This window comes from Oryctolagus cuniculus, chromosome 15 (genome assembly GCF_051225735.1).
Source record: "Oryctolagus cuniculus isolate XC-2025 breed Fujian yellow rabbit chromosome 15, ASM5122573v1, whole genome shotgun sequence".
Lineage (NCBI taxonomy): Eukaryota > Metazoa > Chordata > Mammalia > Lagomorpha > Leporidae > Oryctolagus > Oryctolagus cuniculus.
In genome coordinates, this window is record NC_142881.1 from 10,140,901 (window position 1) to 10,168,244 (window position 27,344).

The 27,344-nt window shown below is 54.8% G+C and overlaps 1 protein-coding gene across 6 annotated transcripts in view; it reads right to left on the reverse strand.

Moving 5' to 3' along the window:
* Positions 1-27,344, reverse strand: part of PLPP4 (phospholipid phosphatase 4) — a 136,077-nt gene that overhangs the window by 81,999 nt on the left and 26,734 nt on the right. For 5 of the 6 annotated variants that reach the window (XM_089313942.1, XM_089313944.1, XM_002718742.6 and 2 more), the window contains exon 2: positions 4,426-4,534. The exons of the other annotated variant lie outside the window; for it this stretch is intronic. In XM_089313942.1, the coding sequence (XP_089170068.1) occupies positions 4,426-4,534 (109 nt within the window). The remainder of the gene's footprint in view (positions 1-4,425; positions 4,535-27,344) is intronic. 6 annotated transcript variants of the gene reach the window in all.

Below are 27,344 nucleotides of genomic sequence, written 5' to 3' on the forward strand. Positions count from 1 at the left end.
GAGGCTAAGTCCCCCAGGGAGTCTTACTCCCTAAATGATAATGTCTCCCACCAGGGCCCTACCATGAGCTTCTGCTCATGAAAACACACCAGAAGTGCCATTAATCCCTGCCATGGCTCTACCCAGGAAAGCAGGTTGACCCTGGCACTGCCCCAGAGGCTTCTGGGAAAGGACAAAGCACGGAACAGCGCGTCTGAGGGAAGGACATGAGGATGCCAACAACTCCTAGCAGCCAGAAGGGATCAAGGCCAGCGCAGCCTCAATGTCGGGACAGTAGAGAAGAGCTTGTCACGCAGGGTTCATCGGCGTCAGCCTAAGAGCCCCGAGTGCCTTTCCCTGCAGAGGGATTATGAAGACCACGTCAGGACACGCAGACACTGGCAAGTAACGACTTCCCCTCGCAAAGGCAGGCACTGCCAAGCGCTCTCACAAAGAGCCTGCAGGTTAAACCGTCACAAGCAGTGCGTCTCTGCTCCCTCCACCCTCTCTAAAACCGACTTCACTGCGGTCTTCCTCGGAAGCTTCCCACCCCACAAGAGGACCCCCGCCGTAAGTCCACACAGTGGCGGCATTTTCTATGAGAACACCTCTTCTGGACATAGTCTGGTTGGAACAAAAAGAGGCAAGGGCGAAGGGGATCTTTCGCTGGATTTCTTTTAAGCCAAGTAAAGAAGCTTTCAAACCCTATCATTCCTTCAGCTCCCTGAGACTTACCTGGCCTTCAAAGACTTCCCCGCGATGCTCAGTCACCCAGCCCTGTCCATGTCTGTGCCCGATTACACTGGAAATCACCATCCTACTCAGCTCCAAGCCCACACTATGTGGCTCCATGCTTGCCGCGTGGCAGGTGCTCTTCTGTGCTGAACTAAGTCCTAACAACCTAAAGCAGTCCGTGGTCTGGTTCTATCTCTGCCTTCTTCTAGTCCTTTTGCCTCACAGATACTCCAAGCTAACCCCTAGGCAGTGGGCCCACGAGCCCCTTGCTCTGCCACACCCATGCCCTTACACACCTGCTCTTTTCTGTGTAGCACGCCACTCGCCACCTCTCCCCCTCCCCCACATCCCCGAGGAGGGAGGAACCCGCAGAATGACCCTCAGTGGGGTCCTGCTCTCCGGCAGCCAGCGCTCACATCCTGGCCCTACCACTCGAGGCTGTAGACAAGACCTTGGCCATTTGCTTCGCTTTCTCTGCTGAAATTATAAAGTTAATCTCACAGGATTCTGGGAAGGAGCCACCGAGATACTGCTTGTAAAGTAACAGCACAGTTCCTGCACTCGGGAAACCCTGACTGTTGTTGGAGGTCACGATGATGATGATGATGGTGATGAAGCTCCCTAGGGGCTCGCCTGAGCCTTCCTCTCGGCCCCTTCCTGATTCCATTTGGTACTGAAGGACGCTGCAGGGCCCCTGAGGGACACCCCAGGTTCTGACTGGATGCCCAATCACCTACGTACCTTGTGGCTCTCCTTGTCACAGCAGGTGACCACTACAGAGGACAACAAGGCGTGTGACATAAAGCAGCACCCAGCACCCGCCGACCTGATGCTGGCACTCTGCTGAGCCTCGCCGACTCAGCAAGAACCCATGACGTCTTCTGAGTGAGGCAGCCGCCTTCCCACCAGGGGGCTTCCTGCTTAGGAAGAAGCCAGAAGACGTGCAGTAAAGACTCAGTGCATCCAGAAAGGATTCTCGGCCTGTGTGTCCGGCCAGCAGGGAAACAGTGAGAACCCAGGGCCACAAACTCCAGGAGCCAAGCCGGCCCAGCCATGCCCACTGTCATGTTGACCGGAGCTCAGAGCGCCCCAGAGAGAAAAGCCAGTGAGGGTGCCCCCTGGTGGTGCCATTGCCACTCACTCTGCCCCTAACCCCAACCATTATTCTGTTCTTGGCTTGTTCCGTTTGTCCAATTGAGTCCACAGACAGACAGACACACACACACAACTCTACAGTCACTAATTACCCAATAAACAAACATCTGGGTCAGTACCATCTGCCTTTAAAAAAACATACTGGTTAGGAAATTCAAAAGTTCACCTTTAGATTAAAGCATTTCAATCCAAAGTGAAAGAGACTCCAAGACTGTGCATTAAATAACGAAATTTGAGCTTTGAAAAGAAATGAAGGGCCGGCGCCGCGGCTCACTAGGCTAATCCTCCACCTGCGGCGCCGGCACACCAGGTTCTAGTCCCGGTCAAGGCACCAGATTCTGTCCTGGTTGCCCCTCTTCCAGGCCAGCTCTCCGCTGTGGCCCGGGAAGGCAGTGGAGGATGGCCCAAGTCCTTGGGCCCTGCACCCCATGGGAGACCAGGAGAAGTACCTGGCTCCTGCCATCGGATCAGCGTGGTGCGCCGGCCGCAGCGCGCCGGCCGCGGCAGCCATTGGAGGGTGAACCAACGGCAAAGGAAGACCTTTCCCTCTGTCTCTCTCTCTCACTGTCCACTCTGCCTGTCAAAAAATAAAAAAATTAAAATTAAAAAAATTAAAAAAAAAGAAAAGAAATGAAGCTCTCTTAAACAGTGAAAACACATGCTGTATCAGAAATTCTTCTACAAAAGTCTGGAGGTCTTAAAGGATCTAAACAGACAAATGATATTTTACATTAAGGGCTTCATAAAATCCAAGTGAACAAATCTAATTTATGTGATGACAAAGTATTCTTCATCTTTGTGCTGCAGGTATTATACATAGATCTACTGCTTTCCTCATGTTATCATGGAAAGGCAATAAATCCTATGACCAAATCATGACATTCATCAACTACTATTAAGGAAATCAAAAGCTGAGCTTCCCTCATTAGGGGACTGGAGGGAACGGATAAGCAAGTGTAGCTGAGTAGCCCCCTCTCCTCTGAGGACCCCAGCGCTGAATCACTCCACTTCTGTCCCACTGCAGCCACTGCCAATATGCAAATTGCCCCATCCTATTTGTGTCGGTAGCCAGAATATTTGGGCATTTGTATTAGACTTCAAAACAATCCATTGTTCATAAATCTAGGGCACAGCCACAAATTTGCCGCAATATCCCAAATAAGCCTTCATCGCCACGTTGTGTTTTATGGCATATGAAATGCAAAACCTTGCGAAGGAGTGGGGATCAGCAATAAATAGATGCCTCTCCCTCTCGAAGCCACGGAGTCAACTCATTAAACATACATGGCTCCCTTCACTGTAAAGATCTGCAGAAGCTTTGAGCCAGAGCAGGAATGGAAAAGGTTTGATTTTAAACTCAGGGGCTAGCAATGCTCCGCTCAAAACCACCCTCATTTTTAGATTCATCTGAGATTTACAAAAGTCCAGTTCATTCTCCCGCAGAACAGTACTTACGTAAGAGCAGTTACAGCAGTACGTCACTATGTATATGGTGTTACAGCAATTCACAGACACAAAAGTCTCTCCATTCATTTCTATGAAATCATAGAAATCTCATCCATGAAATCAGGGGGATTTCTTTCGAAAAATAAACACATGCAGAAGGATTCCTCATGTGCTCCATAAAAAGCTCTGGGCAGCAGGAGTGACTCTTGAAGCCACAAGGCTGCCCGCCCAAGAGTTCTCCTCTTGGTCCATAAAAAGGAGGAGGCTAAATATGGCCTCTGTTTCAGAAAGGTTTGACAGCAATTCTCCAGGAGTTAACCCGCATCAGCAAGGAGTCCTGGACACCCGGCTCACAACCCACAGGGCAGTGCCTGGGCTGAGAACTGGACCCCAGGGCTGGCTGCTCGGAGCTGGCTCACCAGTTGTGTGACGTCAGGCAAGTTCCCCTGTGTCTGGTGTGGAAACTGCAGCTGCAAAATTTGGACAGTGATGACACCTTTCCCTCTGGGATGCTGGGTGGGACCAAGTGAGATATCCTCCCGGAAGCTTCCGGAGAAGTGCCTGGCACACAGGAAGTGACGTGTAAATGTTGCAACTACCCTGTGGCACGGGGAGGACGTAAAACAAATCCTAATAAATCAACCAGCTCTTTGGATGTTTGCCCGTTTATTCTAGAAGATAACAAACTATCCAGAAAGTGGGCTGCAGTGGCCTTATCCATGGTCACTTGTTACGGACCAGCTTAAACCAGAAAAGTGATTAACAGAACTATTCGTGGTGCCACATGTTGGCAAAGAAAGGTTTATCCTAAAAAAAACAGGGGACAGGAAGTTGTCAATGACTTCTACTCTTTATTTACTGTCGATATCTGGAACAACTCAACACAGCTTGGGTGAGCAAGTCTCTTCCCAATGGTGTGGGCAGTTACTACTTCTCACAGGACCAAGCGGCTCCCACGACCTAGAACTGAACTGTCATCAAGTGAGCTGCTCACGTTCCTTCCTTCCAAGCTGCCCCCTATCGTCAGCTGGAAATACACAAGCAAAGACAAGACCCATCTGGTGCACACGTGGGATATGGTCAAAGTGGCCATGAACTTGTGGTACTTACAAACATGAGGCGGGTAGGTATGTTGTCTGATTGCACCAAAGGATTTTTATAGAGCCAGATCTCTTCCGGCTGGATGACTCTCTGGAATGGATCCAAAAACTCTGTGAAACTGAAACAAAGCAAAAAAAAGAGCGCATGAAGACTGAACATTCTGCTGCCACGGGCAGTTCCCAAGTAGACCACTGCTGCACACCCACGGAGGGTAGGGGGGAGTCCAGCCTCCTGGGGGCAGACAGAAGTAGGCAGGCCCTGCTGATGGCTCAGCCAGCTCCAACCTGGGAAAGACTGCGAGAATTCCCGAGCCTCTGAGAGAGAAAGACAGAGAGAAAGGTCTTCCTTCTGTTGGTTCACCCTCCAAATGGCCGTTATGGCTGGAATGCTGTGCCGATCCAAAGCCAGGAGCCAGGTACTTCCTCCTGGTATCCCATGCAGGTGCAGGCCCCAAGGACTTGGGCCATCCTCCAGTGCCTTCCCGGGCCACAGCAGAGAGCTGGACTGGAAGAGGAGCAACCGGGACAGAATCCAGCACCCCAGCTGTGACTAGAACCCTGGGTACCGGCGCCGCAGGTGGTGGATTAGCCTAGTGAACTGCGGCACCAGCCCTCTGTAGAATCTTCTAAGGCCCAACTCTGCACAGTAGGGAACAGCTGTGAGGCCAACATTCAAAGACACCAAGAACGAGAGGTTCCAAAGTGAGCTAGATGCAGATGTGCAGCACGGCGGCTAAGACTGTGCCAGGCAAAGCTGGCAGCACAGCCTCTGGAATGAAGTGGGCTTGAGCTGGAATAAAAGTAAAGGCTGTCCCTTTCACTGGGGGCAAGAGCTGTCCTCCCCTCAATGGGCCACCCTGATGGTCTGTTGCCCATGCTGCCACTGCCATCCCTAGGGTCAGAGTAAGGATGCCCAGGAGAGATTGCAGAGAGGAGGACAAAGGGGGTGAGGTGCATCCTGGGGCTACGGACATGACATGACAGCCTTAAGCCACCTCCCTCCTCCTCCCTTCTCCCCCCGGGACACGTTCACACCCAGGAACCCCCAACACTCAGGTGCCCGTGCCGTGTCATCGCTGGCTGGGCAGCAAGAGCGGTCACTGCCAGGAGAGAATCTGGAGGATGCTGGGGCTTGAGTTTGGTTTTTTGGACGCCACCCATCACCCCCCAGCTCTCTAGCCCAGCTTCCCCAGATGCTGGCTTCAGATGTTGTTCGAGTGAGCCAAAGGGCCATTTGCTCCTTGAGTGTCAGGCTAAGGAAGCTCAATTTGGAGCCGGCAGAGAAGCGTGGGACAGGAGTTCCAGTTCCTAATGACGGCCTGGCATTGGTGAGGCTGTGACGTGGAGCAGAGCCAGGAAGGGCAGACGGGAGGGTACCCGTCCCGGCAACAGATGCCTGCAGGGTAGAGGAGTGGACAGTGCAGAAGGACACACAGGCGGCAGGTGGCAGCTCATTCCAAGGTCTCTGGTTTGAACCAAGATGAGCAGCCCAGGGGTGGAGGGTGGGGTGGGGGTAGGGTTAGCCATCGCCAGATCTAGGAAACCATCTAGGATCCCAGGTTGCCCACAACTTCCCTAGTCCAGCACTGACAGTCCTGTAGCCCAGGACACCCTCAGTCTCCAGCACACCGGGACAGAGAGTCGTCCTAAATTTATCATCCCAAACCCTGCAATCAGAGTTGCCACAGCCTTGGTGTCTACCTTATACTTGGGATATTGCATGATCACAATCTGTCTGGACCCTCAGCTACACGGAGGCCAGGCAGGGCTGTGGCACTCAGGAGTGATCTCAGCACCCACCAGGAGAGCCAGACCATCAAAGGAGCTCAGAGACTGCAGGGACAACAGCTGTCCCAGTATTTTCAATTTGATCAGCTTCACACTCAGTCATATTGAGAGTCCAAGAGATCTAAAAGTCAACCTTTCATGTCTATACCTGTCTCTCCTCCTTTTCGTACCCCAGCCTCCCCCAGAGGTGAAGTTTTAGGTCCTAAAAATCTGCCTATTGAGGCAGGCATTTGAGGCAGGCATTTGATGCAGCAGTCTAGATGCCGGTTGGGATTTCTACATTCAACAGGTTCAATGCTGACCTGCCTGGGGCAGTAGCCCCTCTAATCTGAGGAGCAAAACTACAAATATCCCACAGTCTGGGTGTCCCAACCCCACCTGTCAGAAGGTCAAACAGCAGCAAAACGAGGCCTGCCCACAGCTCCTGCTGGAGGTTCTGGCTCTCAGGGCCTGCCATGGCTAAGCCTACTGCTCTCACATTCCAAACAGGTGCACCGCACAAACCCCTCCCCCCCACACACACACCCAGGGCCTGCCATGGCTAAGCCTACTGCTCTCGAATTCCAAACAGGTGCACCGCACAACCCCACCCCCCAACACACACACACACAGTGACAGTTCATTCTCAGGACTACTCGTGGGGACAAGAACCCGAGCACCCCGAGCAAGCGGGCTGCAGCTGAGTGGCTGCATCTGACCTCCCTTCCAGAGCCGTGCAGTGTCACTCCCATCGCTGCCTGTTAGGTGAGTCTCAAGGTCAGCCCACATTCGGGGAGGTGGCTGGCTCTCCCTCCGACTGGGTGTGGCAAGGCTCCACCACAGAAAAGCAGGTGCATGAGGGAGCCCCACTCTCAGAGACCCTGAACCATGTCTTCCCCTGCGGCTGGCCGCAGAGCTAGGGGTCTGCACACACAGCGTCCCCCACAGCCGGCCGCGGGGCCAGGGGTCTGCACACACGGCCGTCCCCCGCGGCCGGCCGCGGGGCCAGGGGTCTGCACACACGGCCGTCCCCCGCGGCCGGCCGCGGGGCCAGGGGTCTGCACACACGGCCGTCCCCCGCGGCCGGCCGCGGGGCCAGGGGTCTGCACACACGGCCGTCCCCCGCGGCCGGCCGCGGGGCCAGGGGTCTGCACACACGGCCGTCCCCCGCGGCCGGCCGCGGGGCCAGGGGTCTGCACACACAGCCAGGCACCTTCCAGCTTCGCCTCGCTGTCTCCCCTTGGCGACGTTTCTAAAGCCTTGTGCGCCAGCCTTCTGCACAGTGCCTCACCTGACCCCGAGCTGCCACAGCCCGCGCACATCTATCAAGCAAATGATCTCCCCTGGGAGCAGCAGAACCGAGAAAGACAGATGTCCCTCCTGCAATCACGCTCCAGCCCCCAGCGTCGGCGCAGAGAATCCAGACAGCGGGCAGCTGCTCAGGGGGGCCAGGTCTTAGCAAAGAAAGCAGGGGTCCACGTGGGGACTTGTCCTGGAGGCATTCAAGCTGCCCCCAAGAGAGGACACATCCAGGCCCAGAAACGTCCTTCTCTGAACTCTTCAAAAGCAGGCTGGAAACCAAGAAAGGACAACCCTGCTTCTAGGCACAGACTGGGGCCTGGTCTCACCTGACCTCTTCCCCCTCCCCACTCCTCCCCACCACCACCACCACCACCACCCCGCTCCAGCCACGCCCAGGCTCATTACCCACTGAGAACTCCCTGCACTGTGTAAGGCCAGCAGTTCCCAAGCTTCAGTGTACCCCAGAATTCCATGGGTCTCTTTTTAAGATTTTTATTTATTTATTTGAAAGTCAAAGTTACACAGAGAGAAGAGGCAGAGAAAGAGAGAGAGGTCTTCCATTTGCTGGCTCACTCCCCAATTGGCCAAATGGCCAGAACTGCACCAATCCGAAGCCAGGATCCAGGAGCTTCTTCCAGGTATCCCACGAGGGTACAGGGGCCCAAGGACTTGGGCCATCTTCTACTGCTTTCCCAGGCCACAGCAGAGCGCTGGATCGGAAGTGGAGCAGGCAGGACTGGAACCGGTGTCCATATGGGATGCCAGCACTGCAGGTGGCGGCTTTACCCACTATGCCACAGCGCCGGCACCCCATGGGGTCTTGTGACTGCAGATCCAGCTACAGCAGGGCCAGGGAAGGCCCCGGGAGCTGGCCCTTCCAGCAGGCTTTCTGGTATTGCTACCGATCTGAGGGTCCAACCTTGATTGGCAAGAGCCTAGAGGGTCAGCATCGCCCAGCAGCTGTTGGAAAAGGCAGGCTCTGTGGCCATCACTGACCTCGCTGCGTCCAGGCCTGCATCCAACAAGGGCCCTGGGGGCTCTGTGCAAGCTGCATTGAGACCCACAGTGCTCCAGGGAAAGCCGGGCCTCCCGGGGGCTGGCCGGTTTTGCCTCATCCTCCCCCCAGCTGCACTCTTTAGCTTTCTCTAGAGTGAACCCTGGTTGAAAAGTAAACACGTTTACTACGGGAGAAATCCACATCACTCCTTCATAATAACACTGGCATTCCTTCATGAGGGGCTGGTAAACATCAAAACAAATACGGCAGAAACAGAAGCGTGCTATCAAATCCCACCTCCAGAGCAGAGGTCCTTCTTCCCCAAGAGGGGTGACGAAGCTGTGTCGCACAGACCTTCCATGCCAGAAGAAACAATGAACCAGAACTACGGGGTGGGGAGCGGGAGTGGTCCTCTCCTTGACTTTGGTGCTGGGCAGGTCCCGTCCACGCACAATGTAATCTCGGCATGCGTGGGGTGGGCACCGGGCCCAGTAGTTAAGCTGCTGTTTAGGGCCCCCACACCAAATACCAAAGCGCCTGGTTGGATCCAGAGTCCTACTTATGGGCACCCTGAGAAAGCAGCAGATGATGCCTCAAGCACATGGGTCCCTGCCACCCAAACGGGAGGCCTGGATGACGTTCCTGGCTCCTGGCTCAGCCTGGCCTAGCTCTGGCTATTGCCAAATAAAATGACAATAAATTAAAAATAAACTCACAGTGCACACGCACAGCCCCTCAATCATCTCAAACACCACTTAGGTCACAGTAGGAAAAAAACACAAAAACCAAAGGTGAAAACTCACAGGCACCATCGTCCGGGGCCACTGGGTCAAGAGGAAGATGGCCAGGCAGAGGTCAGTCACGCGCGAGTGTCCCCTGTCCCCCACCAGCCCAGCAACTGATCTCCCGGAGTTCCCAAGGGCTGGCTGCAGGGCACATGGACAGGTGGGCACACCACGTGGTTTACTTGAACTTCCAGTAAGTGCAGGGCAGACCAAAGCGGCTGTAACTGAGCCACTCGAGGGCCTCCAGGGATGGCGTCTACCAGTCTCTGGGGGGGCCCCACTGGGAACCGAGCTGGGGTGACCACGGAGTCGCTCAGTCCTCTGCACACACCGCCTATCACCAGTGCTGAAGGGTGGGCAAGGGCTCCTGAGACCTCATCAGGTCTGAGGGTCAGAGACAGACAGACAGGGAGAGAGGACCCCAAGTGAGGCGGAAGCATCGGGACCCCACGGGTCGCAAGGGGTCACGCATCAGTCGCTTCAGAGAACAACTGCTGCTTCACGAGCCCGCGTCGGCGTGAAAGCAGTACTTTCCTCACTGTCATCAACACCCCTGACGCGCCAGCCAGAGCCAGTCTGACCTCGAAATGACGGACTTCTTCCTTACCACGGCATTCACTGAACGCTGATACTGTCCACCTGGTCTCACTCAGTGGCGATTCCAACTACAAACAAAAGGCCGGAACTCTGTAGGTCAAATGTTTCCACGTGAAAGCGTGGATTTACTGCTAAAGTACACTTATCATTTTCTTTGATGAGAATTATTGCTGTCCAAAGTCAAGTAACTTGCTGCTGGATCTGAATCCAAGACACGCTGCTAATTTCTTTGAGAGTCAGAGAATTCCCAGTCCAGATATAGCTTAATTTTTCCTTGCAAAGTGCATATAGTGCTAAAGCATTCTCCTTGGGGTTCTCATGATATAGTCTGAAGAACCTGAAAAACATTCACGATAAAAATTCAAAGACATTCTTCTAATTTACACCAAGAAATTCTCTCTTGAGTTCATGTACAGTTCATACACAGTAATGTAGACGCCTAAATGTGGCTCAGATGGGATTCTTAGCTATGCAGACACACAAGATGCACACATATACTGTGTACAGACACACACATCACACACACACGTACACACATCACACACATACATGCATGTGCACACACACATCACACAAACACATGCAGGCATGCACATCACACACATCACACATGCACACACATCACATAAACACATGCACATCACACGCACGCACACACAAGATGCATACACACACCATTCACATACATCACACACACCACACATTCCCCAAGCTTGACTTTATGTGAGCAGGTGCAAGCTAAAGCAAATAATTTCCTAAGATACTGGGAGAATCCACTAAAATTAACTAGAAAGGAGAGAAAGGAAGATCTGAAAGAGAATGAAATATTGCAGGCAGAAAGCCAAAGCAGAGTAAAGTCAAAGCAAATCACCTGTGCCCGCTGGCCAGCCCCTACTGCTCCTCACTCTTCCACGCTGAACCACGAAATCACCGTCTGCCTCCTCCCCTCCTGTGGCCCCTGAGTCTTGGGTGCAATTCCAGGGACACACATGGCATCACCAGGGCTCTCCAGGCCTTTCGTCAGCCTGGCATCCAACAAGAACAAGGCCCCACACCTCAGAGGACGTCCAGACTAGGGTCAACCGGGATAGCATCCAGACTCCTGACAAATGAACCATGTACTCGCATACACCCCCCCACATACATGTGAGCACACACAGGGGCACACATGTGGGTACACTCACACATACATGAGTACACACATGTGAACACACAGCCATACTCCTGGCAGCTCATCCCATTTCCATAGTTCAACATGACTTACACAGCCTAGGCTACACATATGGTTACACAGGAGGAGAGGGTAGGGGACAGAAACGGGCTATCGTCTATGCTGATGGTTTATTCATTCAAGAATATTTTCAGTCTACAGCATGCCAGGTAGCATCCTATAACACTGCTGAGTCAAGGGACCCGAGTCAGAGCACTTGGGGAAGCAGACGCCAGGTTCTTAGAGGCATCAGGACACTGCGCAAACACGACGCTGCCACCCCACTCTGCTTGGAGGGATGGGGGCATCCCAACTGGCAGTGTAATCACCGGGCCGAGCCCCTGCCCCCACAGTTATTTTAGTAAGAGGAAAGCCTTCCCACGGTTCGAGGTACAGAGGTGGGGCCTCTGCTTTGTGAAGGGCGACATGCAGGTGTGCCTCTCAGCCTGGGTGAATGACCAACACCAGAATCTTGCAGAAAGCATCGGAGGTTTTCTGGTACGGAAGGAAGGAGCGGAAAGAGAAAAGGTGACCCTAGGAAATCGCGCCCACCAGCTCCCTCCTACCTGTCACTCAGAGAGCAGCAGCTTCCCCGACACCTGATTTGATCAACCTCGCCCCTTGCCTGGAGAAGGGAGACCTGCCTCCCTGAACCCAGCCCCAGGCCAGACAAGGAACCGCAGCGGGAGCCTGGCAGCAAGAGCATAGTAGGGACCATCTGCAGCACCCAGGAATCCACACGCTGCTTGGCGCCACTGTTTGGAAACATTCCCAAGAGGGTGCCTGTTCTTCGAAAGTAAGTAGTAGAAGACTGAAAATGCTTTTATGTCTGGACTCACACTGCAAATCCTGGTCTACAACAGCCCAGCGGCAGAGCCTATGACAGGTCCTGTGGGGGCTCCGTGACCTAGAGGAGCCTGCTAAACCCCAAAGGGCAGGTGTTTGGCCTGGGGATTGGAATACCCACACCCACACCCACACCCACACCGTCTGGGGTTGAGTCCTGGCTCCGCTTCCAACTCCAGCTTCCTGGGAGGCAGCAGGTGATGGCTCAAGTACTTGGGTCCCTGCCACCCATGTGGGCGACCTGAGTTCCTAGCTCCAGGCACTGGCCTGGCCCATTCCCGGTTAGTGTGGGCACTTTGGGAGTGAACCAGAGGATGGGAGCTCTCGGTCTGTTTCTCTCCCTATGTATGTCTCTGTTTCTCTTTTTACTCTCTGGGACTCTCTGCCTCTCAAATAAATACATAAATATTTTTAAAGCCCCTCCTCCTCTGATATGGGTAGAACACTCTGCTGGGAGGTGGTAAGAATTTGGGACAGGACCTACAAGAGGCACTCAACAACTAGTATCAACATGACTAAGCCCTGAAAAAGTCCTTATTAAAAAAAATCCCCCCCAGAATTCGCACACCAAATAAAGTGTGTACACTTATTTGGATCCCGATTCAAAGAACCTCTTGTTGCTTTCATGCAGTGGTCAGTCACTTTGGGAAGTCTGTAGCTTCCACTGGATTTCAGGAAAGTGTGAGAATGGGGAGGGCAAGAGAAAGAATGGGAGAATAAAATCAGGAAGAGAAACTGGAAAGAGCTTGGGTCATTCACAAAATGAGTCGCCTTCAAAAGCCCTAAGGTCAAAGCAGCCCTTTAGCCAGGGCCCCCGGGAACTGTCTCCTGGCTCAGTACAAAGCACCTGCTTCACGGCAGGTGACTCGGAGGCAGGTGACTGAGCTGCGACTCCGTGAAACCATGGAATCGCCTCCCGCAGGCTCCAGGGCTCCCCAGACCTCAGGCTGCCCCAGCAGAGCCAGGAGCCCAGAGACCACCAGGACTGGATTTCTCAATGGGCCACAACGATTTCCCATGGGAAAGGACACTCAGCACAGAACCCACCCAGCCCACACAAACGGAGGTGACACCAAAGACAAACTAGCAAGAGATGGCCCAGGGCAAAAGTCTCGCTTCTGTGCTAGGAGACCTCAGTCTCCACTGAACCTGACTTTGGAGCGTCCAGTGAACTGTCCATTCCTGAAGCTAGAAGGAGCCTTTGGGAATTTAGCCAGAGCCTACAACAGCACCCTGGGACATTCGCCACACCCTGGACCAGGCCATAGCAAGACCCCGGGGACACACCACTGAGCAGGAACTGAGGCGGGAGGGAATGCCACTTGGTGCTCTGTGGGAACACAGTGATGAGGGGACTTAACTTGAAGGGGCTTCTTCTGTTGCTGCTGCTTTAATTAAAAGGTACCACCCAGACAGCACACGCTCCTAAAGAGGGGCCTGGGCCGTGTCTTTGAGATTCTCCTGCCTTGTAACCTCAGCTGACTCCCCTGGGGGCAGAGGGCAGGGGGACAGTGGCATTTGGCCATTCTTCGGCTCCCTAGAGGTCTCAGCTTGAGGACGCCAAATGAGCACCACCCTAACCCGAAGGCCCTGACTATTTCTTTATGACCTAGTGTCCCCCCTGCAAGGACAACGCAGTCTTCAGTTAGGTTGGCAGGTGAGGAGAGTCAAAGATGGAAGCAGCCACAGGCCAGAAGGTCAAGGTCAAGGTCTGGGGCCAGCCAGGATGAGATGGGAGTCTGACAGCGCAGGGCCCAGGACAGAGCTGAGACCATCTGAGTGTGAGACAGGTGCTGGGATCAGCTCCTACAACCTCTCAGCCTGCTCGGCGGCTGAGCACCGGGGAGGCAGCAGCTTCTCCTCTCCCTGGGCTGCAATTTTTAAGCAAATAGGGGTCCTCACTGCTCCCCCAAAAGCAAGCATCACTAGATGTTTTCACCACTGCCTGCCCTGCAAACCCTGCACTCCTCAATGCAAAGTCCAACAGACACACCAGCCTGTGGACCTGGACTTGACCTTGGACAGCTGGAGACACTCGCTCCCCTCGTTGGCGTCTGTGGCTCCACCAGTGGCCAGTGCCCGAGTCAAGGACCAGCAACAGTGGCCTCCTGGCTGAAGTCAGCTCTGTGGTTGAGAATGAACCACTCAGTGGGCATCTCCTAAAGAAAAAGAGGGTTATCGCCACTGCCGAAGGATTCAGCGGCCCCAGGCAGAAATCAGCTGCAAAGGGGCTTTGATTAGAGCCGTGTCCCTGGCCCCGCGTGCAGAGCAGGGCAGGTAGCAGGTTCTCAGTAAATATCTGTTGAGTCAATGAACGAGCTGCCTAACATGTCTCAGTAAAGACCCAGGCCTCTGCCGCACGGACTCCTGAGCGCGAGGCTGGCAGCCCTTGGACTGAATGCCATCTACCGCTGTCTGCTCTGAGCTGCTTGGTGTAGAAGAAGATGGAACCCATGGTCAATATTTAAAAATGAGGACAGAGCTCCTGCATCACAATCGGAATATCCGCTTTCTGTTGAGGAATGCCGGCTGGCACCCACATATCCACATCCCTCCGGGCGACAGTCAGTCAAGATGCAGCTGCCCAAACTGGACCAGGCAGATGCCCAACTCATAGGCTCTCCCATCCAGGCAGCCACACCCCACTCTCACGTGGACGGCACAGTGTGATCCATGAGCTCCCCTCTCCTGGCTGCTCAGATGGACTTGGACCCTCCCTGTGAGGCCAGCTCCCCCATGGAGAGGTGCACCTGCCTGCTCCCAGGGAGCCTGGCTTTCCTGGGTGCCAATTTGCTGAGCGGTTTATTAAGACGAGTCAGTCTGCAGCAGTCGTGTCTAACAGTCCCTCCACCACCACCACGGAGCCCCCCAAATCAATCCGTGCCTTGCTCTCTTCCTCACCTGCCCCCAGGGCTAGAAGTGAGCCTGCCGCCCTCACTGGGAGCCGGGTTTGTATCGCAGACTGCCTCAACTGCTCCTTCTGCACAGTAACGAGATACCATCAGCAGAAGCACTAGAGGAAGGCGGGAAGAACAGGAGGGAGGGAGGGGTCAGCTCATCGTCTGCTGTGAGCCTCCACCTGCCGGGAACCTACTCCACACATTCTACTCCTTATCTCAGCATCTCCGTAAGTGAAAAGTGGGCACTGTTATCTCCAGAGAGAGAAACGGAAGCTCAGAGATTTCTTGAGCTGCCATTCGGCTAACAGGCAGCACAGCTGGAGCTTGGACTTCTAACCACATTCCTGGGCTTTTCCATTGCACCCATTTTTGGAAATGTGGAGCATGAACAGATGGGATAGGTGGCAACAGGTGACCTCATGGCAGGACCAGGGGCTGCCTAGTGGTGCGGGATGCGGGCTGGTCGCACATGTTGGAGGAGGGGTGGGAAGAGCTGCCCTGCCTAGATTCAACCACCAGCTACCAACCAACCTGCCCTTCAGCGTCGTTAGGAAATGTGCCGATTTATTCACTCGCTCACACACTGGCAGTGCAGCGAGGTGGCTAAACAGAAAGCAGAGATTCTGAAATATGCTGCCCTGCGCTTTACCCTAAGTCAGATCCCTTCACGTCCGCGTGCCTCAGTCTGCTTGCCTGTGACGGCGCCGTTATAAACCAAGAGGCCAGCGCACAGTAGGCAGGCTGCATGAATGTCCCTTTTACCATTCACTCAGCACACGCCAACATCCCGCCAGGCAGCCAAACCCGCCTGAGGACTGACCCTACTCTAAGGGGGTGTGGCCCTGCGCTCCTGGGGCACCGCCCTCCTGTTCTGTGATCCTTCTCTCTGCTCACTTTCTCTTCCCCAAACTCCTCTTCCCTCTGTCCACAGGAAACGTCACCGCCCGAGGCCATCTGGGGACTCAGGCCCTCTCCAGTGAGGACAACATCCACTCCTAGGAGCCCCTGACTTCTGGGCCTTGTCCTCATTAATGTCACCATCATCCCTGGATCCCCCACTAGCATCTTGAATCTTCCGGTGCCTCTGGCTGGCAGTTGTGGGTTTCCTGCTGGCACAGGACACAAGTGACGGCCGAGGCACGGTCACCCTGCCTCCTGCCAGCACAGACACCTGCGTTCCAGTCCCCTGAACCGCTGAAGCAGTGAGAGGCAGTCACTGCTTCCTTTCTCTCTTTCCCTCATCTTCGTCACTAAGGATCGGGACTGACAACTTCAGAGCGCCTGCTGTCTGCATTCTCCCACACAAGGGAGAACCGCACAATTTGGGTGCATGTGCCATACATTATTTTTTTTTGATTTGTTTATATATTTGAAAGGGTTTCACACAGAGAGGGAGGGAAAGAGAGAGGGATGAAGTGTTACACAGAGAAAGGGAAGTCTCCCACACAGGTGGCAGGGGCCCAAGCACTTGGGCCATTTTCTGCTGCTTTTCCCAGGCCATAAGCAGGGAGCTGGATCGGAAGTGGGGCAGCCCATATGGGATGCTGATGTCGCAGGTGCCAGCTTTACCCACTACGCTACAGCACTGGCACTGGCCTACATTAATTCAAACTTCACAGTGACAATCCAAGGCTATCCTGCCTACTAAAAAACTTGGTAAAAGGAAGCTAAGAGTCATCTGAGAAACAAATTGACTGTTGCCTCTCCACCTTAAATGATTTCTCCAAGTCACATAACTTGCTATTTCATAAACAGCACCAATGTGTCAGCACCCAGTGCAAGAGGACGCATGAGCCGCCATGATGATCCCACTGCAAATACCAAAGACGCTCCAGTGACCACGTGCCAAACCCGCCTTCCCCCGGATGGAGAACTGCTTCATTTAAATTCCCAATGACAACCCCTGTGCCTGAGAACAATCCAGAAACTGGACAGTTGTTCTTGCCATTGTCAACCTGCTGGACCTGTGGGAGAGAAGTCCCCAGGCCCTGCAGCTGCTACTTTAAGCTCGCAATTGGCTTCTGAGGTTTTGCACAGCACTGCAAATCCAGATAATCAGTGTGGGAGATGGGGTAATCAGGCCGATTTAGCCACAATTACCATCCCTAGAATCCTTCTTGCTACCCCGTTCTGCAATTACTTGCATGGGAAATTTTTATGTGGTGGAGCCAGTGACAGAGAAAGCAACAGATGCTCCCTCAATCCTACAGTGAGCTCAGCTCTGTCCATGAAGCTGGAGTCCCTGCAGGAGACGGCCCAGGCCTGGCAGGTGTAAGTAAGGTGCAAATGCCCAGAGGGCCTTCAGCCCACTGCTAACAAGCTCCCTACACGCTGCACTCACTCAGAAGCTACTGCCAGACCCTGGCATGGGACTCCTTCCCTGCCCAGCCACTGACCACTACCAGGCACATTCCAAAGAAAGTTGAAGAGCACAGTGAAAGCCACATCCATCAGTGTTTGCTGCTGGCTCTGAGGCTTGAAACCTCGCATCCTCCCTGCATCAACAGGAGTTAGAAGGGGCTTGTTCTTAGTAACACCTGGTATTTATGTGCCACACGCTGTTCCGGGCACTTCCAATGCACTAGGTCTTCTCAACCTCATACCCACTATGAGTTATGTACTAATATTCAACCCATTTTACAGATAATCAGACGGAGGTCTCAGGATAGCATTAGTGTAGTCAGATCTGGGACCCACAGCCTGGTGACCCTGGAACCCCGTGTTCACAGCAGTTGACTGCTATGCCCCCCTCAAGGGAAAGGGGAGTCAGGAGGAGCCAAGAGCAGGTTTGTGTTTAACACCAAAAGTCAATCTTAAAAAAAAAAAAAGATTTTATTTATTTATTTGAGAGGTAGAGTTACAGACAGTGAGAGGGAGAGACAGAGAGAAAGGCCTTCCATCTGCTGGTTCACTCCCCAAGTGGCCGCAACAGTCGGAGCTGTGCCGATCCGAAGCTAGGAGCTTCTTCCCAGTCTCCCACGTGGGTGCAGGGGCCCAAGGACTTGGACCATCTTCCTCTGCTTTCCCAGGCCACAGCAGAGAGCTGGACTGGAAGAGGAGCAGCCGGGACTAGAACCGGCGCCCATGTGGGATGCCGGCGCCGCAGGCGGAGGATTCCCCTACTGCGCCATGGCGCCGGCCCCAAAAGCCAATCTTTTAAAGGAGCATCTGGGAAGCAGCAAGAAAAATTCAGCAGAAAGCAAACCGCTCGCAGAGATGGGCTGGCGGCCGTCCTGGCTGAACCAGAGTGATCGCGACGAGCAGGAGAAATCTCGTAAAGGGACCCGGCTTGCAGCCACCAAGTGCAGCGGGGCCTTGGGGATGGCACCGGGGCCTCTGAGCCTCAGTTTCCGGTTGCCTGGCCAGGTGGTGGCTTGGGGCTTTGAGAGCAGAACAGGAACTCCTGGTGTGCTTCTCCACCTGCTGCTGGTTAGGCTCAGGGCTTCTGAGAGCATCACTGCCCTCGCCTCTCCCCCAGACCAGTGAAATCAGAACCTCTGGGCGGCCAGGACGAAGCCCTGCCCTGGAGCTGCCCTCCAGAGAGAGGCAGGCAGGCGGCCCATGAGGCTTCATGGAGCTCCTCTCCCCTAGCTTCTACTTCTCGTTATTTTACTTGAATTTTCTCTTGGATTTTTGTCTCTACCTCATTTGTTTCCCAGCTGAATGAATCAATAGCAGTCTTTTTTAAAAAAAAATCGAGTAAGATGGGGGCAGCACTGTGGCGTGGCCGGTAAAGCCATAGCCTGCAACGCCGGCATCCCATGTGGGTGCCAGTTCCTGCCTGGCTGCTCCACTTCCTACCCAGCTCCCTGCTAATGCGCCTGAGAAAAGTAGCAGAAAACGGCCCATGCGTCTGAGCCCCTGCCACCCACGTGGGAGACCCACATGAAGCTCCTGGCTTTGGCCTGGGCCAGTGATGGCTGTTGCGGCTTCTGGGGAGTGAACCAGCAGATGCAAGTCACTCTCTCCTCTGTCTCCCTCTAACTCTTTTAAAATTTATTATGAAATCCACAAGAGCCAGCGCTAGCTCCACCCACCCGTGAGTCCTGCCTAACAAAGACTCCCAATCTGAAGGAGCGCTATTTGCTGTGAGCGTGGCCAGTGGGCAGCGTTCTCTCCCTCCTTCTGTGCCTCTTGTCCTTGCTTTACACTGGCCTGGACTGGAAGCAGGTCCCTGAACCTTGGAGGCCACTCCTAGTGGCCACATGAAGACCAGGGCTTGGCTTGAGGGAAGAGACAAAGGAGTTTCCTGCCAGCCCCAACTAGAGACTCAACTCCTGCGCAGGCGCAGTTTGGAAAACATCTGTTGGGCCTGAAGGCTGTGCCAAGCCCTGGGATCCAGAGCAAAGGGGCACAGCCCTTGCCCTACCAAGTTTTCTGCCGCTACTGTGGCTTTAAACAACAGGGTTCCAGGGCCGGTGCTGTGGTGTAGTGGGTAAAGCTACCGCCTGCAATCCAGCATCTCCATGGGTACCCGTTCAAACCCCAGCTGCTCCACTTCCGAACCAGTTCCCTGCTAATGCACCTGGGAAAGCACAGGAAGATGGCCCAAGTGCTTGGGCCCCTGCACCCATGTGGGAGACTGGGATGAAGCTCCTGGCTCCTGATTCCTGGCTTCAGCCTGGCCCAGCCCTGGCTGTTACAGCCATTTGGAGACTGAACCAACAGATGGAAGACATCTCTCCTTCTCCCCTCTCCCCCTCCCTCCCCCCTCCCTTCTCTCTTTCAAGGAAATAAATGTTTAAGAAATTTAAAAAAAAAAGAAAAACAGTTCTAGAAGTGTGGTGCAGATCTCTCTGGGCTAAGCCAGTGTGCGAGCAGGGCTGCCCTCCTTCCTGGAGCAGAGAGCACGTCCATGCCTCTCCCACTCCCCAGAGGCTGCCTTCATTCCCAGCTGGCGGGCTCTTCACCCTCGAGGCTGCCAAGCTGCCGACGACAGGCAGGCCCAGCGCCAGCCACCACGCATCACCTGACCCTCCCCCTACCTCCTCTCCCCAGCTCGAGGTCAGCTGATGAGCGCTGAACTCCACCTGCAGCCCTCACTCTCCTCACGGGCGACACAGTCTCAGGCTCCAGGGAGGAGGACGTGGCCACATCAGCGGACATTATTCTGCCACACACTGACCATTCATGGCTACTGAAAGAGAGGATTCTAGGTTGTCCTTTCTTTCTCTTTTTCTTACTTAAAAAGTAAGAACAATGAAAATATACAGAGGAACAAGAGATGAGAAAAAAATCCCTAAAATGTGAACGTGGCATTGTCCACTCACTCACTGTCCCATCACGTTCCAGTCCAGTGTAGCAGCTGGCACCACACAGGTACTTGCATGTCACTTGTCAGCTGCACCGCCCGGCAAGCTCCATGACCCAGTCTGCTGCCCCCTCCTCGCCAGAGCCCCATCCCTGGGAAGGCGCCAGGCCGGTGGTGGCAACCACAGGGGACCATGACCTAGGACTCACAACGAGTCCAGTGCATTCTGTGTGCTTCGCTGAACTCCGTCCTCATGGGACCCCCAAGAGGGCAGCACCACTGAGCACCATGGTTGGCTCACAGTAAACTGCTCCAGCCCACCTCGCTCAAAGCCACAGCCGGGGTCCTCAACGAGGTGGCCTGGCCCTCCCGCCTGCCTCTGCTCCTGGAGCCCAGTGCCAACTCCTTGTCCTGTTCCCAATTAGCAATGTCTGCTATCTTCCGATTCTGACTGGGATGAAGGCTATTCCCAGAGACCTTGCGCATGATGGGCTGGAACCTGTAGAAGCCGCTTCCCACAGTGTGGCAGGGGCGGGGAGCAGGGAGGAAGTCCCCGGGCTGGGTGGAGTGCAGGGAACCAGGGGACTGATTTGGCTGAGAAAGGGAACTGGGTCTGACCCCCAGCCCAGCACAGGGCAAGGTACAAAGACTCCAGAGTGCTGAGGCTGTGGGTTGGAATCCTGGAGCCGTGATCCTGGGTGTGTCACTTGTCCATCTTGAGTCTCAGCCAGGACCATGGTCTTAGCCCCCAAGGCTTAAATGGTGAGGGCTGCAGGAGACGCACAGGCAGCCGGGCCCGGGCCTGGAATCTCCTGTCGATGTCTTCCTTTCTCTCTCACTCCCTTCAGTCACGCTGGCCGCCCTGAGGACCCTTGAACTTGCCAGACTCCCACATCAGGAGCTCTGTCCTTGCTGATCACCCGGAATGCTCCTCCTCAGAGAGAAGCCTGGCTCACTCCCCACTTCCTGTGGGGCCCTCATCCACACTCAGAGCCCGGCTGGCCCTGTCTTCCCACACCAGCCCACTCCTTGCCCTTGATCTCCTGTCTACCATTCATCACCTTCTGACTGTCCTTGTGTGCTTGTTTAGTCTGTCTCCCCAGCTGAAAGAATAAGTCCCAAGAGGACTTTACCTGTTCTGTTCACTGCTAAATACCCAGAGTCTGCAGTTCTGCCTGGTGTCCAGGTGCTACTCAAAGGAATTCGTTGAGTGAGTGAATGACTTTTCTCTGTCATTTCAAAGAGAAGATAACTCAACTCTTACTGAGACTCCCTCCAACAAATGGCCTGGGGTTGCACTTTTAGCTACAGAAGGGAGCTACAGACAATGGATTACATCTTGAGGGGTCATTAACACACATGCACACGCACAACACACACATGCAGGTACACACGCTCACACGTGTGTGCACTCACAAAGGCACTCACACAAATGCACTCATGCATATGCACACTCACACATGTGTACTCACACATGCACACCTGCATGTGTGTGCACTCACAGGCACACTCACACATATGTGTGTGCTTACATATGTATATGCATGCACTCACACATGTGTGCACTTACACATCTGCACACACTCACACCTGCCTCCATGAGAGCTGGAAAGCCAAGCACAGGCAGATGACAAAGGTGCAGGAAGCTTCCTGGGTCAGCCTGCGGCCAGCGGAGTTGGACAGTTGGATCCCCTCCGCCTCTCTGCTCTCCTATTGTTTACGAGGCAGGGAAAGCTTTGTCAGCTACACTCTGGGAGTCAACTGGCCTTCGTGGAAAGGCTCAGCCTCTCTGGACAGCAGACTTCCATCAACCCTGGCCATGAGCAACACAGCTGAGACCCATCAAGCAGATGGGAATCCGGGAGGCACGGTGTCAAGCGCTTTACGGAGCCGGACATGAATTCTACATTGCACAGCTGAGGTTCAGAGTGAAGCGACTGCAAGAGTGACACAGCCGGCGGGTGGCAGCAGGGACTCTAAACCAGAGCTGCTAACTTCCGGCCCCCAAGGGCCTTCCCCCACCCCACACCGCCTCTGGACCCACAGCATAGGAACTGTGTTGGAATGGCTACTATCAGAAGCAGTGACGGCTCTGCAGCCAACCCAAGATCATCAACAGATGAGCCATTAAAGGACGCCATGGGGGAGACACAAGTCTATGGCCAGCGACTAAAAGCAAAGCCACAAAAATGCTACTCTCATCAGAGACTGGCACGAGACACACGAGGGTGTCTTCAAAAGTTCGTGGAAAATGCCTGTGATGGAAGAACTACGCAAGGACATGAAAATTCTTTTCACCAAGGCCCATACTGTGACGCAGTGGGTTGGGCTGCCACCTGCAATGTTGGCATCCCAAATGAGCACCAGTTTGAGCCCTGGCTGCTCCACCTCCAATCCAGCTCCCTGCTAAAGCACCCGGGAGGCAGTGGAAGTTGGCCCAAGTATTTGAACACTTGCACTCAGGTGGAAGACCTGGAAGCAGCTCCTGGCTTTGGCTTGGCCCAGTCCTGGCCATTGTGGCTATTTGGGGAGTAAAACAGCAGATAGAAGATTTCTCTCTCTCTTTCTCTCTCCTACTCCCCCTCTCTCACCTTTTCTCTCTGTAACTCTGCCTTTCAAGTAAACAAATCTTTAAAAAATTACTTTTGCACCAAAATAAACTGATCCTGTGATTCTACAATCTTTGGGAAGTACCTTCACAGAATCGCAACATCAGAGACTCTTAGCGCAGGAACCAAGTTCAGCCACCAGCTGGGTAACCTCACGCAGGCCTTGGTGTCCTGTGCACCCATGGAGGTGACAAAAGCTCCATCCTTCGTGGGAGGCTGGGTGCGTGGGCTATGTAAGGCACCGGTGCCCAGGAGAGCCGAGGGTCAGCTGTGGATGCCACGGCTGTCAACACCATTATCTTGCAAGTCAAAGCTGTCCACAACTCAACCTCTGCAGCTAACGAGTGACTCCACCAAACGAGCCGTCCCTGCGTGGCCAGAGCGCCGCACCACCTGTTTTAAACGGCTCTCACTCAAGGAGCTGTCATCCTTGTCCTCAGTGTCCCCTGTGCTGCCCAGGAGCCCCTCCGAACAGCCCACGCCCCCTTCCTCGGCAGGCTACGTACGGCACAGCCCTCCCTCGCCTCTTGCTATTCTGGCAGAGCATCCATAGTTCCCCCTAGGACGAGGTCTACGGGGCTGTCACTCCTTGGAGACCTGTGAAGATGTAAGATCCAACGGCGTGGGGGCCAGCCCCTACCAGACCCCAGTGGTGGACATTATACACAACAGGGCGTCCCCGGAGTCACCGCTCAGGGTGGAGGCTGTGACAAGGCAGACAGTCCATGGTCCAGAGGGGACGACTGACGGACATTGGCCACACAGTCTGCTGGGCACTACAGTGGGGACAAAGGGGACCGCCTGGGCACTCACAAGGACAGCATCGTTTCCCTGACCTTGCAGGCACAGGGAAAGCTCCCAGAGCAAGTCCGAGCCCAGCTGAGTTGGGTGAGGGGGTAGGAGAGGGACACTGGGTGAAGTGCTGTCCCCACAGGAAGAAAGCAGCCTCGAGGGACCGGAGCAGGGCTGGGGGGCACCTCCTTGAGATCTGGACGCCCTGCTGCTGTTAACAGGACAGAAGGCAAAAGTTAACGTTAAACTTGGCATCACGGAAAGCCAGGGGCTGTCCCAGGCCCACACACTGCCTGCGGGCCGGGCCTACCCCAGCGGGGACGCTCTGCTGGCCCCGCTGAATGAGTGGCAGCCTCCGTGGGGAGCCCTGTTAGGGTTTACCTCGTTGCTTTCAGACCCATCATTCCTGGCAGGATATTTTTTCACGGCTCTTGATTCTATTATCGGACCTATTAGCCCTCCCTCCCCGTTGGGTGCCATTCATAAATCTGATAAGCCTGCCTTCTAGGTCTTTATCCGAGTTGTTGATAAAAACCTGGGACAGAGGAAGTCTGAGTCCTGAGGCTTGGCTCTGGACAGCATCCCCCGGCACGCCTGGGTGCTCCGACAGCGCCGTCTTCTCTCCTCTCTCACTACTGGATGAGTCCAGAGATGTTGGCCACTGTGCCCCAGGGACCAGCACACTCAGCAAGGGGAACTGTGAGACCTGTGAAGATGGCCCTGCAGTCAGAGGCCACGGGCCGCCCACCAAGCCCCTGGACATGCACTTGAACCCCAGATCCAGACACTCAAGCCAGGCAGCTCACTCTTCCAACAGAGTTTGATAAGACGGTGGCAGACCACAGGGGCAACCGGAAGCGGAATTGTCACTTGCTCTGGGCAGCATACTGGCTACAGCTTTCCAAGAAGAGAGAAAACCTTAGAAACATGATGAAAACTCCCCAGTTAACATGTGGGAAAGAGGGTAGGGGTCGCTCCTCAGGAGGCCAGCAAGAATCAGACGACCATCTAAAGGTTAAAATATGCTGCACATCCTGGTATTAGAATAAAGGCAACAACTTTTTTTTTTTTTTTTACATCCATGGTGAGTGTAGCTGATGGTGCAGGTAAACACTGATTCATTCAGCAAACGCCAGGAAGAGACAGGTCCTGGGAACTGTGGCAAGGCACTGCAGGACAGCGGTGACCCGAGGCCATGGCGTGTGCAGGACAGCAGTGACCTGAGGCCATGGCGTGTGCAGGACAGCAGTGACCTGAGGCCATGGCGTGTGCAGGACAGCAGTGACCTGAGGCCATGGCGTGTGCAGGACAGCAGTGACCCGAGGCCATGGCGTGTGCAGGACAGCGGTGACCCGAGGCCATGGCGTGTGCAGGACAGCAGTGACCCGAGGCCATGGCGTGTTCAGGACAGCGGTGACCCGAGGCCATGGCGTGTGCAGGACAGCGGTGACCCGAGGCCATGGCGTGTGCAGGACAGCAGTGACCCGAGGCCATGGCGTGTGCAGGACAGCAGTGACCCGAGGCCATGGCGTGTGCAGGACAGCAGTGACCTGAGGCCATGGCGTGTGCAGGACAGCAGTGACCTGAGGCCATGGCGTGTGCAGGACAGCAGTGACCTGAGGCCATGGCGTGTGCAGGACAGCGGTGACCTGAGGCCATGGCGTGTTCAGGACAGCAGTGACCTGAGGCCATGGCGTGTGCAGGACAGCAGTGACCCGAGGCCATGGCGTGTGCAGGACAGCAGTGACCTGAGGCCATGGCGTGTGCAGGACAGCAGTGACCCGAGGCTACGGCGTGTGCAGCCCACTGAGCAGGGTGGACAGTGAGCAGGGGCACCGGCACTAACACAGCATTGCTTCCGCTTACAGTAAACGCTTCAGAGAAGCAAAACAGGGGGCCGAGACAGTGCAACAAGGGCAGGGCATGGGACAAGGCTCAGATAGAATGTCCTGGGGAGGGTCTCCCAGGGAAGGACATTTGGGCAGGACCCAAGAGAGGAGCCAGCCAGATCCGGCAGGCACTGCTGGGGAAATGTGGCTTGGCTCCACCTCTCTGGAGGACAACTTGGCAAAGCTGGGGGTGGGGGATGGGGGATGGAGACTGATCCAGAAATTCCTCACCCAGATGCGCATGGTGACACCTGTGCCCTGTGCACCGTGGTGTCACCCACATCAGCCTGAAGGCATTAGTGGCCTGAGGGCATGAAAGGACCTGCCCTCCCCTGAGCCAGCTGGGGAGAGGTGTTTATTTGCCTGATAGCCAAGTGAGAATGGCAGGCCACACAACCTCACTTCAGAGGAGGCCTCCTGTGGAGAAAAAGCATCCTGTGTGATGAAAAAGGAGTTAAAAAAAAAAAAAAAAACCACAAGCCCAAATATTCACTGTGGGGTTCTCTGGGTAGTAGGATCATAAATAATTTCCTTTTTTTCCCATTTTTCTCTCTGTATTATGTAAGTTTCCACCATCAAGCCAAGATTGGGCTCATAAAAAAAATCTGCTCATTTAAAATGAAAAGAAGGAATTCCAGCAAAGGGGTAACGCGTTGCAAGCTGTGACCCTGGATGAGGCGGGCCTCAGGGCTCCAGGCGAGGCAATCCCACCACGCAGCCCCTCCCTGGAAGAGGCGCTGAGGCCCTGGGCCCCGGGCCTGCACCTGGCAAGGGCTGGACTCTACCAGGACAGCCGGCTCTGCGAGAAGGGGTGCCTGCCCTAGCCCTGACACCTGGCGGCCCCAGTGCTGGTCTGCAGGTTCACAAACCATTCCTCCACTGGCTCTGCAAAGCCTCTCAATGGCAAAGCACACAGGGAGAGGCGGGGTGGCCCAGACCGGGGAGGGACACAGCCCAGCACACAGCTCCTCACTGCATCTCTTCCTGAGCAGCAGGCTGAACCCACACGATGCACCCCTCCTCGGTTTGTCCTCCAAGTCTCCGCGTCTGAGGGCCAAGCCCCGACTCCAGCCCAGAGACGCCAGGGCGCCGAGCCCCTTCCCCCAACAGGCAGAGGTCTGCCGGACCTCACCTCAGCCTTCAGACCCCACTTGGGACACCCACATCCCGCACTCTGTCTCGGAGCGCCTGAGCTCCAGTGCAGGCCCCGCTCCCGACTCCTGTCTCAGCTTCCTGACAACACGCGCCCTGGGAGGCAGCAGGTGTAAGCAGGAGTAAGAGCCCAGACCGAGTTCCAGGCTCCTGGGTTCCGCCCTGCCCAGCTCCAGCTGGGGGCATTCAGGGAGTGAACCAGCAGGTGGAAGATTGATCTCCTCCCCTCCCCACCCCCTACAGACAGACACCCTTCTGCCTCTTTGTCTTCCAAATAAAATAAACTGGCAAAGAATTTTTTAGAAACTCATTCCCGTCAATTCATTCACTCGACATGAAGGGTCTTCCAAAAGTACATGGAAAATGTGTACTGTGAAAAAATTATGCATGGGTTTCCTAAAAACGTTTGCACCACATAAGCTTATCTCTGGGTCCACTTTTCCACGAACTTTTCTAAGTCCCCGCCTCCTTCCTGAGCGTCTCCTTTGCACCTGGCGTTACTGGGCTTGGGGAGACGGCGGGTAAGAACGCAACAGGCCCTCGCCAGGGGCCCACAGGCTGGCAGAGTGAGTGTCTTCATCTTGCGAAGCTGCACAGGGAAATCACAGGCAGGCTGGTTTCCACCTCGCACGGCTTTGTACTTAGGGCCCGGCTCTCGCAGGCAGGAAACCAGACCCAGCCGGGTCCACAGCGACACCTGCTTTCAGATCTCCCGTCCCAGGCGAGGACCCGCCTCGGCGAACACCGAGCTGGCAAAACACACCAGCAGCTTGCTCAGAATCAAAACCGCTGGCAGCGGGAGCACTTCCTTCCGGAACTCAAGCTACAAAAC